The sequence below is a fragment of the Anser cygnoides genome, chromosome 3 (assembly GCF_040182565.1).
Source record: "Anser cygnoides isolate HZ-2024a breed goose chromosome 3, Taihu_goose_T2T_genome, whole genome shotgun sequence".
In the NCBI taxonomy this organism is placed as follows: Eukaryota; Metazoa; Chordata; class Aves; order Anseriformes; family Anatidae; genus Anser; species Anser cygnoides.
Genome location: NC_089875.1, coordinates 19,113,946 through 19,131,520, shown reverse-complemented (window position 1 = coordinate 19,131,520; position 17,575 = coordinate 19,113,946). Strand labels below are relative to the sequence as shown.

Here is a 17,575-nt window from a genome sequence, read left to right as displayed (position 1 = left end):
GGCACTCAGTATTTTTGCATCTCTAATCTGCCCAGCTGTCACAATGCTTTTTTTGGATCTAATCATTCTGCTAATAGTTTCACATTCCTCAACAGAAACTGCACACCAGTGACATTCATCAGAGAAGAGGACCATTTGAGTCAACACTTGAGAGAATGATGCCCTTCATGTTTGAGTCCAAAGCTGCATGGATATTGAGGTACAACACCGGCCATTTAACAGAGAAATAACTATCACACCAAGCGTATTCAATAATATTTAACACAGTTTGCTCTTTTGGTGGCAGTCTATTAGGTGGATACTTAAACATACTTAGTAAAAACAAGCTGCTTTGCATGAATGGATAGAAAGAATTTTCATTGACCACCAAAATTAAAATATTAAGGTTTATTCACTTAAGATTTCAATGTAATTGCAATGGAATACTAAGCAGCTCGCTTGGATTCTGTGAGCTTCAGTTGACAGAGCTATTTCTGAGTTGCTGAACCGTATCCTTTTGTATCATTCTACACTTTTCCTCCAAAATGTAGGAATAAAAATAAAATTACAATCTAAAAATATCTGAAAAAGACTCTGTTTTTTCCACATTTTGCCATCTTCACTTTATTGGAATTCCATTTTGGCTTCTAAGAACGTAAGTAAACAGATTAAGAACTCCACAACCACAGCCAAGCAGCATATTCTAAAGATTAAAAAATTAAAGTCTGCTAAGTAAGGCTAATTCATGTCAAAGCTTTTAGATTTCTAATAGTATCATGAGTTACTGGAGGGTAAAGGAGTAGAAGAAGTAAGCTCCTTAAGAATGTTATGTCCATCTGTGAGTGCCATCTGTCAAAGACATCCTGAAAGGAGAGGCTGCAGAGGAATCCAGAATATCCCCAGCTGTTATACTGTAAATTACTACCTATGCTATAATACGTTGATACATATTTCTAGGCAGATGTTTTCTTTCCTTTTGATTCTCATTTTGGATCCATGATCTTTGCTCTCTGCATTTCAGTACAAACACACTTCATCTCTGAATCATCCGATCACACTAAATAATTCTAAGAACAAACCAGACAACCTAAACTCAGGACGTTATTGTTTTCGACAATGACAGTCAAAAAACATTTTTCATATATTTTTAAAAATGCACTGATGATCCTAAGAAAGTAATTCACTGAAGAAATCTCACTCAAAAGCTGTTAGGATAATATAACAATTTTTAATATATATCTTTATAAATATGTATCTGTATCAACAAATATGTGGTGGTTTTGTTTTTGTTTTTAATTATCAGGGATATCTGTAAGAACCCTGAGCTGAAGCAAGCTGCTAGCTGCAAATCACTAGAAAATTTCTGGAACTGAGAAGAAACAAAATACCTGCTGGGTCCATACTGCCTCCCACAGAAAACCAAAACCTTTTCTATCTTCCTCCAGGAATAAACACACAGGTATAAATACATCAAGAATTATGGAAAATGAGGTAAAGGGAGGTCTGTACAGAAATGAGTTTTGAGATCACTGAATGCCTTTCATTTTCCCAAAGGAAGGATATACAGCTTTAATATAAGGTTGATCTGATCCCTCTTCCCTCCATTTACTTGATCAGCAATAAAAATTGCATTGAAGCTATAAAAATATATTAAAGGGGAGTAACCATTTCTTATTCTTGAGTTATGCAAAATAAACCCTGGATGCTAAATAAATAAATAAATGTTTTACAATGAGAAGAAAACCAATGCCATCCTGAGAGAACAAATATATAAATCAAACATTTGCCATTGCTGTTAGAAGTACGTGAAGAAGCAGTTATATCCTATATACTTTACTGTTCTTACCCCAGGCCACTATGGCTTTAGATTTCACATTATTTTTTGAAAGACTGCCTAGCAGAAAGAAGAATGTTTCAGAAAACAACACTACTATGCAACTATTTGAATGTGCTGCACAGACCTTTTGTTTTCCTCTTTCTTCATCCAATACAGATTTACTCAGTAGTTACATAGATACCCACGATTCCTCTTTCTCAACAGAAGTCAGTGTTGTTCAAGATAGCTACCTAGAAAAAAAGGGGGGTGAGAGGAAAAGCCACAAAAAAATAAAAGACAAAACATGGCTTTTCCAAGTACGTCTTCTACTTAACCGTGCCCTAAATTAACAGTATATAGGTTAAGTGCTAACAGGAAAGAAGATTCCTTCAGAGCGAACAAGTAAAAAGTAGAACAGTGGAGAGCAAAGAACCTACTACTCCCGAAATAATAATTCCTATTGCTCTCCCACAACTTCTACGTTCTTTACTGTATTGCAAGTATGGCACTATATTTATTACCTTCTGGTTATCTGCAAAAAAATGCAATGTTTGAGGAATTCTACTTACAAATTGTTAAAAACAACAAAACATACTGCAGTTAAATACAAGAAATGTAAAGTGACTTATTTTTAAGTACAGAGAAAGAGAGTAAAGAGCACGTGTGAATGCATGCTTACACGTTGTGTGCAAGAGAAGGAAGAAGCAAGAGAAGGAAGAAGAAAAAAATGTCTTTCACTGGAAATTCAGATCATTTCATGCTACTATTCATTCCATGTCAACCACTCGAATAGCTGCTAATTCAAACTGAGCAATGTTGTTGATAAAGACTAAATCCAAGCCCTGCTGGAGACAGTATGAAGAAGAGAGAACATGTGGAGCTGTTCAGTTTGAGGACCCTGGCTGGGAACACAGCGCTTTGCTGCTAGAACACCTCCTGCACTGCATCACAGCACCTATGCCTCGAACATCATTCTCACCCACACCACCAGCCTTCCCCAAAACTGAGTAACTAAGAGGCTGGTAACGAATCTTTTAACTCAAAAGTCCTACCCTGACAGGTGACACAGAGTACTTTTTACACTGTTATTTGACACGAGCTTTTCAGCTATGCAGAGCTAATTCAATTAGAAAAGCGTGCACTTTTTTTTTTCCAGGGGGATCCTGAGGTAAGAATAGAAGACTCACTCCCTAGGAGTCTTCTGTGCCAGTGTGAAAAACAGACTTACCACTTTTTGATTTTTTTTCTCTTATTTTGCTATTTTGAGACAGTATAGGTGCTTTCGTTTTGTCAATAAAATTGCATTCAAAGTAACAGATTTCTGGCCTATATAATTTGGATTTCACTTGAACTCCTCACACTCATGGACTGTTCTACCCTGTCTGCTTCTTGCACTTCTTTTCGGTCTCTTTTGTAAGAGACTGAAGCATTGATTTAATCTGACGAGGGTAGATCAAGCAAAATGGGATACACTTTCTGTTGTCTCAAGCAACTCCCACCCTGGGTCAGTTGTGTCCCCTCCCAGAACGTTCCTTCCATTATGCCACTACCACTCAGTGTATCTGCACCCCAAGTTTCACTATTAAATAAACTGGGCTTTTTTTCCTCCCTTAGAAAGACCAATTCCCTAATTTTTCTTTGCTGTACAGAACAAACACATATGGAAGCAGAATGGAGAGAGGGCATAAAACAGTAAATGAGAGCCTGTGACCCACTGGAGAGATGTGTTTTAAATTCCTACCCTGATCGTTGACAACATTATTTTAATAACAATTTAATATTTTTTCTGCTGTGCTTTTTCATATTCAATGTCATAAAAGCCACTAACTGCCAAAGTAAGACGTTTGACAGAATAATTCTGAAGACTTGAAAATGCTGAAAAGAAGCATCCTGTGCAGACAGCTGAACGGTGAGATGATAAAAGATTGTATCACATCTGCTGGAGCACCAAGGAAAATCAGAAGCCTGCAGCTCAGTGAAAACTATGGAAATTGACTCAAGGTCCATCATCTGTAGATCAACAGAATACATATTCAGAAGTTACAGTGAGAAAATATAGTAGGAAACTATGCACTTCATAGCACAGTTGCTTTTCTTTTCATTATTAGATTAAAACGTTATTGATTTGATACACCTAAATTACTAAAGTAATACAACACTAAAGTGTTGTATTAAAGACATTCGAATAAAGAACTGTTGCTACTAAATGAAAGCTGTGGTCGAATTCATATTTTTAAAAGGAAGTCAGAGAATATCAACTTCAAACAAAAAGCTATTCAGGAATATTCAAAACTACCGAAAAACCACACCACCACAACTCTCAGAAGTCACTTAGATTTTCAATCCCTTTTTGCTTCCCTCACTCTAATGCTTGTTTACCGTCTCATATCCTCCTCCACTTAAATAGCTAGTCACTTGAGGATCAAAGTTGCTATTTTCAGTCACTTAACCTAGAGTTAATCTCATTGTTGCTTGTCTTTTAAGTGGAGTTAGTTTTCTACTGTGCACCTATGGGCTAGCAAGGAGAACGACAGTAAGTCCTTGTTTATATGTAATGTTACAGAAAGTTAATGCAAGTTCTGAAATACACAAGTACGTTTAGCTAGTTTTGACATTTGTTTTTTATAGAGTGGATTGATATTTGAACTTATGTGACTTGATTAATGTCTGTATTAATCATTCTCCTCTGGCTGAGACTCAGGCATTGCTTTCCTCTCTCTGGAAAACAAATTGAAGCACAAATTCTTTAGAACAGGGAACAGCAGTTCAGAACTTAAACTTATTAAAACTGCACATAAGCAGAGCTAATCAAAAGCCTTCCCTGGACACGTGTGATGTGTCTGATCTGCTTCAGGTACAAGTGTGAGTATAAAACAACAAATTTTAATAATTACAAACTAAACATCCTGTAAGACTTGCCTTACTTTCAAAAGCATGGAGTCAAAGATCATTCCTAATTGGTGCCTGTGCCTCAGCTCTAACCAGCAAGGGCTTTTCTCAAGTCATCACCAGCCAGCCACACAGCTTCCAGCAGGGTGTCTATTTTAACAACAGAAATAGTTTTTCCACAGTTCTCAACATTATCAACATCGTTACCAAAATATTCAGAGAAAACAATACTTCTGCAAAAGTTCACAAAGTTACCTACATGCCTAATGCTCTCTTTTTTTTGTTTGTTTTCACTGATTTAAAAAAAAAAATACATTGGAAAGCAAAGGACGCTGTTTAAATATTGAAATTTTAGAACTCAACTTCAGATGATCTGTTACAAAAAATATAAACAACTGGATATTTGATTCCTTTAATATATGAAAACGTTGCCTAAAATGTCTACCTAAATTATCTTCTTTCTTCTTGTGCGTCTGGAGCTGAAGAGTATACAGCCTACATAGTAGTAGGACATGCAGTAGTCCTACTGTAGTGTAGTAGTAAATGCCTGACACTTAATTTCTTCAATATAATAAATAAAAAATCCACATTGAGATTTGAATGAAATGAATACATAGTCATGGATATGAAATCATGGTTCAGAAAGCAGCAGCTAGATTTGAATTTTACAAAAACAAATCAACAAACTAAATCAAACCAAACCCAAACGGGAGGGAAGAGGAGGAGAGGTGAGACGAGACGAGACCTCACTGGTCTCTACAACAACCCGAAAGGAGGTTGCAGCAAGGAGGGTGCAAATCTCTTTTCTCAGTTGACAAGTGAAAGGATGCAGGGAAATGGTCTCAAATTGTGCCGGGGGGGGGTTAGATCGGACATTAGGAAGAATTTCTTCACAGAGAGGGTAGTCAGGTATTGGAATGGGCTGCCCAAGGAAGCGGAGGAGTCCCCACCCCTGGAGGTATTGAAGAGAGGTGTGGACATGGCACTAAGGGAGACGGTTTAGTGATGGAACTTGGCAGGTCATGCTGACAGTTGGACTTCACGATCTTGAAGGTCTCTTCCAACATAGATGATTCTATGTTTCTACAAGACTGAGTAAAATTGTAATGATAAAAGACAACAATCTATTATTGGCATTTTTTATAAAGCATGCTATACTGACCTTATGGTCAGTTAAGAACAAGAATTTACCAGTTCTGTTTGAGCTTATCATATTTTTCCTCTTAGCTAGACCCAATTTTTCAGTTTCTTGTTCTATGGTCAGCTTTTAAGCTTTTCAATAAAGCCTACCAAAGGGACCAGCTCTGACCTTCTGCACGATAGCACACAGCAGAGATAAGGTATTCAGAGTTCTTCTGTTTAATATATTACACAAATGTAATTACAAATCTCAATAATATTATTACTGATGCTATTTGAATGTTGTACTGGCATGGCTTTGTCTGGGATTGAGTTGATTTTCTTCCTACTAGCTGACATGGTGCTGGTGTTTTGGATTTAGGATGAGAATGTTTTTTTTTGTTGTTTTTTTTTTTTTCCCCACAATGTTCTCCCAAAAGTACCAATGTTGGAGATTTTAAGTTAGCTTCATCATGCTCCTTTAAGATATGCACATTCCATTAGTGTAAACTGGGAAGAAAAAAGACATGAATGTATTGAGACAGGCACAGTTTTGGCAGACAGAATAGTAGAAAAATAATAGAAACACATATAAGTAGTCAAATCAGTAAGATTGATTAACATATTACAGAAGTTACTAACTCATTTTAAAATTATGGAACACGTTTTTGGGTGCAGAAGAAGCAGGAAAATGACAGAAGAGCACACAACTAGAATAACTAACTTTTATTTCCCCAGGGAAACTGCAGTGAGCCACTTCCACATTTGTTCATGTCTGAGTTTTTAATTAAGCTGGCATAATAATTGTTAGAAACACACAATTCATTTTTGTGATTTTTTTTTCTTTTTTTTTTTGTTAGTGTATCACACTCATGTTAATTGCTGTTTATTCTAAGTAATTTTTCCTTAACTGAAATTAAATCTGAGAGAAGGGATGGAGCTTGAAGTTAGCTATTACAGTAAACAAATCATGTGTTTCTTGCCCTTGACATCTCCAGAATCCTTCTCATTTTCTGATGATAGGAGACAAGTTAATCCAACTTATGATATTCAAATGTGAATCATGATGTTTTACATTTCAGCATTCACAACTCTCCTGAGCATTTGACTGTCAAAAGCAATCATGACAATAGTAATACAGAATCCCAGGCAAGCATTTTCCCGTAACTATGGTTTAAAGAAACAAAATAAGCAAAGACTGAATGAATGTTTATGCAAGACTTGCAATTTTTCAACATTTTTTGAGTACATTCGACAATACCCATCACTCTAAATAATGCATTTTTATTTAATTTTTAACACCAATTTGGTTTTCATATTCTTGAAAACAAAATCCAGCTTTGCAATGCAAGTGAATAGCAAAAGAGAATGCTATTAGGATCTATTGCAAATAATCAGGCAGAAAATATATAGCCTATTTTAAAGTTATATTGCTTTCACTTCCTCAAATATAATGTGAAATATTTAGAATGATTTTGATGAATACCATGTTAGACCATACAATCTGGGAGCAAAATCTAAATTACTTTGCACATTCAACACATCAGGAGCAGATTATTTTTTATCACAGTGTTAGGAATTGACACAAAATCACATATGAAAGTGTTGTTATATATTTTTTTTTTCACATGAGAAATAGTGCCACTGATAGAAAAAATGTCAGAACTAGTAAAGGTATTGGTAAGGAAATGAGTTAAAAAGAGATAACAATAGGTAGTGCTGAAAAAATAAATAAAATCGAGCTGAAGCAAGATTATTAGTGGAAATCCTCCAGGGTCCATTTTGAAACTGATTCAACATTTTCTTTAAAAACCTTGGCACCAAAACAAGTGCATGCCAATTAAATCTGCAGGTAACATGGAGCTGGAAAGCAGCAGTAACTGCAGGGAAGACTGGAATATCAGGAGTACAGAAATGGTTAAACTGAGGACTATAATAATAGAAATTGGATGAAATTTAACAGTGTAAAAGGTAAATATCTGCATGTTGAGGGTGACAGCAAAAACCTCACCTATACACTAACAGCTTATCAGTTTTAAGTGACAGAGGAGAGGGCACTGGATACATCAGATAATTATATTGTACCTGTATCCTTTCAGTGTGACAGAACTGTGGTGGTTCCACTGGGAGAAGTATTCTAGCAGAGAGAGTAAAGTAGTACAGATAGAACACAGTTTTTTCTAATATACCATGTGGAGTATTATTCATATTCATATTATATGTGGCTTTGTAATTAAAGTTTCAGAAAGACGAAAGCTATCAGATGACTCAGAGTGAACAACAACTTTAAGAATGACCATACAAAATTTGTATGGAACACTGCTTCAAAAATTGCAATCTGCGAAATAAGTCAGGAAAATTTTAACTTACAAGAAACTTCATTCAGTTGCCCAAACCTACCTCCAGCTCCAATACTATGAAACAGACCAAAAACCAAGAAGTGTTTGAGATACAGAAAGTTAGTTCTTTAAATCACTATTAAACTCTTTAGAATTAGACCCATGTTTAAATAAAGAAACATTATCTTTTCCAATTTTTCTATTTTCCAACACTTTCCCTTTATTACCAGTGTTTGTAATAAAGCACATATGGATTTCTTATTTTTCCTTGTTTATTGCAATCCCCAAACCTACAAGCCTTTCTGGAAGTACTCATCTAAAAAATTTATTTATTGAAAATTAGTGAGTTACAATGGCAGTAATACCACTATTTCCCACTGCGTGTGGAAATGTTGAGGATATCCCCCAAGAGCTAATAAAGAAAACCTGAACAGCATAAATATCACAGCACCTGAGTCAATAAAGATTTTTATACAACTTTTCAGATAAAACTCCACAAGTTCTTGCTTCCCTAACCCCAGCCATGAAGCCTTCCACAACTGAACGAAGCATGACCACACTCAAGCGTTTGCTTTGTAAACAGTGTTCTAATTTGCAGGATCTCAAGTGACCTATTTTTTCCTCAAGTAAGAAGTTAAAAGCTAGTAATAGTTTGTCATTATTGCAAAGGAACTTGGGGTAGAATCTTCTAACAACAGAACAGCTCTTCTGAGAATGTAACATCAGGGAAACGCTTACTGTAGAACAGCATCAATGTACATACGGTTATTTGGACCAATTCTTCCTTAAATGCTATTTCAGGAATCAGACTTCATGCAAGGATATTTTCATTTGCTAAGAAGAAAAGGTAAAGAAGGGTACCGCATAGAGTACTAGTAAATGAAAATTCGAGACACTATGAAGGGAGATAGTATGAAATAAATACTGTGCTCACAAAAAGAGACAAAGAGACAAAAAAACGAAAAAGAAAGTTTGTAGAATACAAAAGATGAGGCAGTTAGTCTACTTCTAATAAAACAAAAGACTTGAGAACAATAAAGACTCCATCACACAACTGCCATCTTCATTGCTGCCTGCATCATTCTTAACTTTCTAAGCAAGGACAAAATTATTGACAGTATTAGTCACCAACTCTATATCCTAAGTCACCAAGCAATGAACTAATTACACCCTCCAAACCACAGTCACCAGGACTAAAAATTCAGAATCAAGAAAAATGTTTTTGTCCTACTTTTCTACTGTTGATTCTGGATATTAAAGCACGTAGGTGTAGAAAATATTTCTAGGTCAGAAATACTCAGAACAGAATGAGTGTAAAATTAAAGCTTTTCTCTCACTCTCTCTGCATGTACAGCTTACCAACAGGAATCTTTGTCTTCAAAAGAAGTTTATCAAATTCTGAAAACACCTCCAACTTCATAAGACACTGAAACAGACCTCAAATCAGAGCTATATTAATTCTAATGCAGACAGTTTTCTTCTGCAAATACCACAGAAGTCAAATGAATTTTTATGCTAAAGGTAGTAAGTAGTATCTCTTGGGAAGATCCATTGCTTTTGGTAATCACTGAGCCTTGCTATAAACAATATTACTTGGAAGGCAAGTTTTTTTTGTTTGTTTGTGGTTTTTTTTGTTTTTTTTTTTTTTTAATATGGAGTAATTCAGTGGAAGAAATTTGGCTTTAAGAATTTTCCCATTAAGGCACAAAGTTAAAAAGGACCATTTTCAATCCAACTTTATTTTGTGTCCATCTCTCTCATTTTCACTTTTAACAGGATTTTATACGCTTCTGTTTTAGGACAACCACATCCAGCTCCGACCTAAATGGGATTACATACCATCTGACAGAATGCTCACATCTATCTGCTTTTGAAGCAACTGCAACCTGAAGATATACCAATCTACATTAAAAAAAAAAATCTTCATCTAAACATTTCTGCTTTTCCTATGAGTCTTTTGCTCTAATGAAGGCATAACTGTCAAGCTAAAAGACCAATGGGCACTCATAGAAAAAAAAAAAAGAGGGATAAGCTCCTTGCATTACTGGCCTTCCTCAACTGATAATAATCAAGAATGTCCTTCCTTAGCAGGTAAATATCACAGATAGAAGGCGAAGGTTTTATTTCTGGAGGTTCTGCGGCTATGTATATTTAAAATAACTACCTTTAAGATACTCTAGCTCCAGGATCTTCATGGGTCCTTCCTTTAAGACACTCTAGCTCCAAGATCTTCCCGTTTTTTTTTTTTTTTTTAATCATACAGTTCAACGAATCTTCGATATCTATCTATCGATATCAATGAGTAGCACTCATTGGTTGTGCAGAAAAAAGAGTCAGTGTTATCACAGATTTTACTGGCAAGTCCAGATTAAAATGATTCCCTTCTATTCTCTATCAATCATACTGGAGGATTGACCTAGATTACGATGCAAAATTATTTCTAACTTGGACTGATGTCCTCACTCAGTATGCTGCATAGCCCCACAGCCCTTTGTCTCAGCAGAGCAGAAGGGATTTTTGGAGCTTGGATCCTGGGGAGAATGGAACAATGGGAGAAAAAAGGCTGAAGGTTTGTAGAAGTGCCTCTGCTGAAAGGACCACTCAAGGTTACTATCACTTAAGGCATGGTTTCTAAATTACTTCTGCTCAAGTAACACAGAATGTGGGCCTACACTAGCTCATGCATCCATTACACAGATTTCACTTAAATTAACAACCCCACTAGACACAAAACTAAGAAACTGTTTAACCTCTACACGATAGCACATTCAGTCTGATCCACTAGCTCTTTTCATACACACAGGTCTTTTATTTCAAATACTTCTAGTTCATCATAGTCTCCTCAAGAAGTCCTACGAACAAATTCTAGTCAAATAACATTAGCCTCACAGTCCTCACCACAGATTGGGTGCCACCCTGAAGAGGTACTATGGGGTTTTTAGGGGGTTATGGGGCAAAATGAAAGCCCAGAGTCTGTGAAGATGGCCTTTGTTTCCAGCCCCTCCTCGGTGAAGAAATGAAGAGGAAACAGCCTAGACTCATGGAGGTCTCCTGCCTCTGTAAACAAATACCTTGCAAAGGAGCATGAGCTTACCGAATACTTAATAAAATAACTTTCTGTCCCGCAGTTTTCTATCCAAAACTGAACTGCAAAAATTCAAAGCAAGACGTCTTAAGTAGACTATCAAAATACTCTGATGTTATTTTTTCCTTATTTTTCTAGCTTCGTTTCCTTCATTCTCAGCACTTTGTAAGGACATCTTCATGGGTGTGTTTGACATTATGTCTGTTCCAAAGTTTGGTAAACACTTAAAATACGTTGGTGTTTTCTTTCAAACCCACAATTAGTGTTCACTTTACCAAGGCCCGAATGCTTGGCACATCACCGTGCCAACTCAACTCAGACCAAATGCACAATGCAGCTGACTCCATAGATGTGCTTTCCAGCTCCACATTTTCCACTTCAGCAAATTAATGATCAGGAAAGATGGGATACACCCAAAACACAGAAAACCACTCATTCAGCAACTCAAAAATGGATATGCTGGCACTGAAACTTACAGTTGAACATGAAATGCATCCCCCAAAAAATCCTGGATTTCAGCTGCTTAACTATATTTAATATTTCAAGGATGTCCCTAAGATGATTTTTAGTGAGGACAAACAGTAACTTGTTAGAAGTAAAACAAAGGCTGGCTTGATAGGGAATAGACAGTACTTTTACCCCTCTAGTGCATTTATCCCCTTACGTTCAGTGTTTTTCAGAAAGGATGTCACTTCCACAGAGAATTCAGTTGCTCTACATTTTAAGAACTCCAATGTTCCAGTGAAGCCTGACATATTTCAGAAGTTGATATAAAAAAAAATGGAAAGGAAAGAAAAATAAATTTCTGGTGACTTAGGATGCTAAAATACTCCACACTAAAAGACAGTAACAACTAAAAAACTAGAAAATTTCTTCCAGTAGCAGCCAGGCCTTCTAAAGTCTTTTCTACTTAAAAAGATTTTGGAAAGAATAAGCATTTACCACCTTGATTTCCACTTTATATAAAACAGAAAGAAAACCTGCCTTGCCATTCAAATAAGAAGTGAGTTTTAAAAAAATCTCCATTGTAGGAAAAAAAAAATTTCCATGTTTGAAATAAGACAAAATGCCTAAATAAGTGTAATTACCTAACTGAGAGAGTTTTACTTCAGCATTCATCTGGATATTTGATAGCACATGCAAATATAAACTTTTAACATATACCATAAGGAATTAAGCATTCCTAGTAACAACAAAGCCTTGAAGCTGAAATTAGTATTACTGCATATAGAGTTTGTGGGGTTTTTTTTCAGCTGAAAATCAAAATATGGTGCTACAAAAATAAAAGACAAATTGATGTTGATTCCAAATAAAAGTAACGTATTACCTTGTATGACACTACAATTTGCAGAAAACTAGCACAAGATAATATCTAACCTTGGCCTACAAGCAGGCATGATTTCATTATTTCAGATTAGTTATTTAAGGTATCAGGGGTAGTTATAAACCTAAGAAACTCCCAAGGAAGTCCTGCATTTGTGAGAGCTACACTTAAGTACTTTCCATCTCGTTGTGAACACCTGCACATATACTTGGATGCGGTTACTTTCTACAACTAGTCTTGGAGCTGTCAATGTCCTATGGCAATGTCAATACTGGTGAATTTATCACAATAGGAAAAGCTAAGAGATACATTTAAAAAAAAATGCTGTTTTATTAACATTCTAAGCCATCGTTTAACCACGAAGTAAAATACTACATGATCTCTTCACATAAATTAATTGATCAGAAATTAATAATTATCAGTGTTTCATGTTACAAATGACTATCTCAAAAACATTATGATTTATTTAAACTAATTATTTTAAAAGCAGATAAAAAAAAAGAATATCCTTAAAACACTAGTGTTGATGTTATTTTCAGCTAGCTACTTTTCCCCTTGGTTCATTAGGTATCAGGAGACAGCTTCAAAAACAATTTTTCTGTGCAATTCCACTAATACCTAGATCTTCATCTCCTTCCCACTGTCAATTCATCGCATAATCCCACAGTGTTAGTGTAGAAATGGCATTCAAATTCAGAACTCCAAAACCTGAAACACACTTGAAGCAATTTTGTTTACTAATGCTGAGGTTGCTTGCATTTGAGGTTTGGTCAGCATGTTTTAGGAAAGAAAAGTATCTTGCAGCATGTGACATCAGAGCAGTCTGCACACCAACTACCACTGCATTCAGTATCACTCCCAAACAAAACAACCTGAAACAAAGAAGAGTTTAACAACTGAAAAGAGCAAGAGGTTGCACACTGCGTAAGCAGAAATACATTTTTTTAAAGCTGTAAAAGCATTCAGAGAAAAGGAAAACTATCAAAGTACAATAGTGTATGGCTAATGTGAGAAATCTATCCTGAAAGAACTGGAGCACTAAAGAAAGCAAAACAGCTTCTCTCATTGTATGAAAGGAAACAAACAAACAAACACACTTGAAAGAAAAATGCTTTCTAGTTCATTACCTACTATTCAGCTCAAATCCTGATGTATATTGACTATTCATTACAATTATCACTACCATTATCCATTGTTTTTAATAGTAATTTCCTTCTACTTCTCCTATGTCCTTCTCTGTGTGCAACAGGCTCCCAAAAAGGATGTGGCCACCACACCCAAACTTTCACTACAATAGCGTTAGTGGAATTTAGATGAGTTTTCTTGTCCTTTCACTTGCTTTAACAGTTGCAAACATCCTACTAATAGTGCAATGGGTCACATATCAATGGCTGATCATCTAACATATACTCAAATCCATTTTACATTTTTTTTATCTTTGCAAAACATTCCCTTTTAAACAGGCATTGTATTACAACAGTATTAATGATGAAATACGCCAACTGCCTGTGCCAAGTGCTGAAGGGGCATGTATAATTTGGTTTATAAATATGGGAGCCTCACTAGCAAAGCTGCAAATCAAACAACAAAGGACTCAGAATTCATAGGGACTTTTTTGTGAAACATTCAATAATAATAAATATGCAGGCATAATAGCATGTTGTTTCGAACCACAATGCTCCTTAATATTCTATCAGAACTTTACACCAACACCTATTTTGTCTTGAGGATATTAACTATTTGAGGATGGAAATATCATATCTACCATATGTACAAAATATAGCAGCCTACGTATGTAGTACACGGGGTACACTTCACCTGGTAACAGAAGAGACAGTATCTTGACAGTTCACCCACAAACACATTTTATAAGCTAGATGCAAAATAAAACTGAATACAAAAGCCTTTCACGTTAGGTCCTAAATGAACAAACAGTTTCTCAGAAATATACATTTGAAATGTTCAAGATTCAAGAAAACCACAAGGGAAAATATTCTGCTTAGGCTTTTCCACAAGGCATTATCACAAAGAACTCTTTATCAGGTCAACAGTTCTTCAACAAAACTAGCAGACTTCAAAATATTCCAGCAGAGCAATTTGCAGTTTAGCACCATCCCATACGAAAGCATTCTAATTATAGCTCTTTCATGAAAAGCCACAATCTCAAAGGAAAGAAAACTCAACTCGGTAACAAACCAAAGCCAATTGCAATACATCTTTTGGACAAAAACAAACAAACAAAACACACACACACCAAAAAAAAACTTCTAACACCAATCAGACAAATAAGAACAGGAAAAGAAGGAATGGCCAGTACAGACTCTGATTAAGGAGAATGAATGGACATATCAAAAGAGTTCATTCTGCCAGGTTAATAAACCAGCTTAAATAATTGTGAGTTATTCTACTGGTTTCTGCCAGAACAAAATAAGTTTATTCAGAGTATATTTAAAATTTCAGCCTCTTATAAGGTAATCTTTGCTCTGCACACAAGAACTACCACGGAATTCTGCAGAGATGACACTCTAAAGAAAAGATGATGCTAGCTTTATGGAAAAAGCAATTATGGCCTCCAAATATGTTGGACACAAATGACATAACATTTCCCTTTTAACAATATACATTATGTTCTTACATACCAATGTAAATATAAAGAACCACAATTTAAGTACCTATTTAGAAAAATGTTATCGCTTTGTTTTAAAGATAATTTGATCAAGTCCAAAAGAAAATGGGGGGGGGGGGGGGGGAGAGGAGGGGTGGGGAATTCACAGCAGAACACACAATGGTGTGTTTTCAACTTTTTTATAGATTGAACCAATTTAACTAAGAAACAGAACCTGACCCTTAAATAAACCTGTTCAAAGATGGTCATGTTTCAGGAAGAGGTTTCTAGTTTTGCTGTTATAAATGATGGATCATTTACTCTAACACGTACCAATGCATAAGATTCAGCAAACACATTTGGATATTCATAAACGTCCTCATCCATGTCTTTGATCCCATGGTACAAGGTTATCAACAATTCTCAACAGCCACAAGATGAAGGCAGGTATGTTCTACTATGCTTATTATCATGGCAAATACTTGTTACTAGCTTTAACTTTTTAATGGGAATTATCATTCCAAGTAACTCTCCCTAATTCCAACAAGAATCTGGAGCTCAAATTGCTTACCTGTGGACATAATGCAGCTGATGAACAGAATCAATAGCTATCACCATTTCAGCCAAATAGAAACGAGCCATATCTTCAGGTAGTCTGTCCTCAAACTTGCTGAGCAATGTAAGCAGGTCTCCTCCAACATAGTAATCCATAACCAGGTACTACGGAGTGGGAACGATGAGAAAACAAATGGGAAGAAAAACATACTGCGTGAATTTAAGACTTAAAAACTAATTGAAACATAAAAAATAATTTATTGCAAAAATTATCATGGGCATTACAAATGCTGAGATGCTCAGATGTTCCGAAAAGAGTAGCTGTTTTAACCTCATTTAAATATTTAACCTACTTGAGTATTTTTCTTATTTATATATATCCAAACATAGTCAGCCTCGTGACAAAACATTATCAGCTTCATCCACTGTCCCATCATCAAACACAGTTATATCTAGATACTCAAAATGCCCTTTTAAAAACAGTATCCTTCAACTAAATGCAAAAGGCATACAGGATTAAAGCACAGAACTATCATAATCTGTGTTAATTAAGGATCTCATTTAGGAAATATAATATTCCAGGCTTCCCCTTCCCTTTTACTTACCATCTTCTTTTCCTATTATATAAATGATTTTGGAAAGTAAAATTTTTTAGACTACTCATAGATTAAAGCAAAAAGTGAGAGAATTCCAGCGGCTTATAGCATAATTCCAGATACTGATGACACTGCACACAATACAGGATCTGCCAATATATGATGGAAGACGTCACCTTCTCTAACTGTTATCATGGAAGAAAACACTTTGATTTCTGCTTTATTAATGAAGCATATAATGAAGCATGTCTGCCATTGGATCAGATGCAAAGACTTAAAAGAGCTCACAATCTTTCTTTGCTTCACTGTATTATGACAGAATGAACCCCCACTTCCTTTACAGCATGGTCAAAATGACTGGAAAGGAACATAGGAACTCACAATGAGGTTTTTTTTTTTTTAATTTTAATTGTGGAACAGCAGCTGGAAAAGTAAATGAGAAAAGAAAAATATAACAAACTAAAGTAAGATCATTCTCTCAAGAGGGCCTGGTGAGAGTTGAGTGGAGTGAGCTGACTGCATGGCCAGTTCAAAATGGCAGCCAGCCACAGGAAGCCATCACTAGTAACCGCGTGATGGCAGCAGGAGCAGCAGTCACCTCCCTGGCTGAGAAGAGCATGAGGCTTGCGAGGTCCCAGGGAGCATCTGAGGGGGTTTCTGATTCCCAACACTCTCAGGCCGTGCATCATGTGTTGTATTTGTGTAGGTGCAGGCCAGCAGGCAAACAGTCTCGCAAGAGGGCCCAATGGCAGTCAGGCAAAGACAACTGATGATGCTGCCAGTTCAAAATGGCAGGAAGCTGCATATAACCCATCCCTGGGGAATGCCAGTGACCAGGGCCACAAATACAGTTAGGGTAGCTTGCACAGCTTTTCATGCAAGGAGAGTGCACTCTGTCACTGAGCAGCCTGCTCTGCTCACCAGCAGGCATCGGCCGCAGCCCTGATGGCCTCCCCAGCCAACGGCAATGCATTAAACAGTATTTTGTCAGGTGTGTGGCAGTGAGGAGGCACAGACATGGTTGACCACCTGGCAGAAAGCTATGCCTTCCGCTTCTGTTCCTCCGGCACCTGGTAGGACGTGTTTTTTTTTTTTAATTTTCTTTTAACAAAAAGCATATTGAGAAATAGTAATAACACTTGCACTAAGATGATGAAAAACAACGTTACTGAGATTTTCTCCAAAAAGCTGCAAGACTATCTCCTATTAGCAGACAGAAGATTCATTAGAAGATAAAGAACAGAAGCCGCTCGGTGCTTAGTAAAAAT

General features: G+C 36.2%; 1 protein-coding gene across 9 annotated transcripts in view; it reads right to left on the bottom strand.

Moving 5' to 3' along the window:
• CDC42BPA (CDC42 binding protein kinase alpha) overlaps positions 1-17,575 on the bottom strand; it is a 162,012-nt gene that overhangs the window by 88,006 nt on the left and 56,431 nt on the right. For all 9 annotated transcript variants that reach the window (XM_066993616.1, XM_066993625.1, XM_066993617.1 and 6 more), the window contains exon 6: positions 15,728-15,876. In XM_066993616.1, coding sequence (XP_066849717.1) covers positions 15,728-15,876 — 149 coding nt within the window. The remainder of the gene's footprint in view (positions 1-15,727; positions 15,877-17,575) is intronic.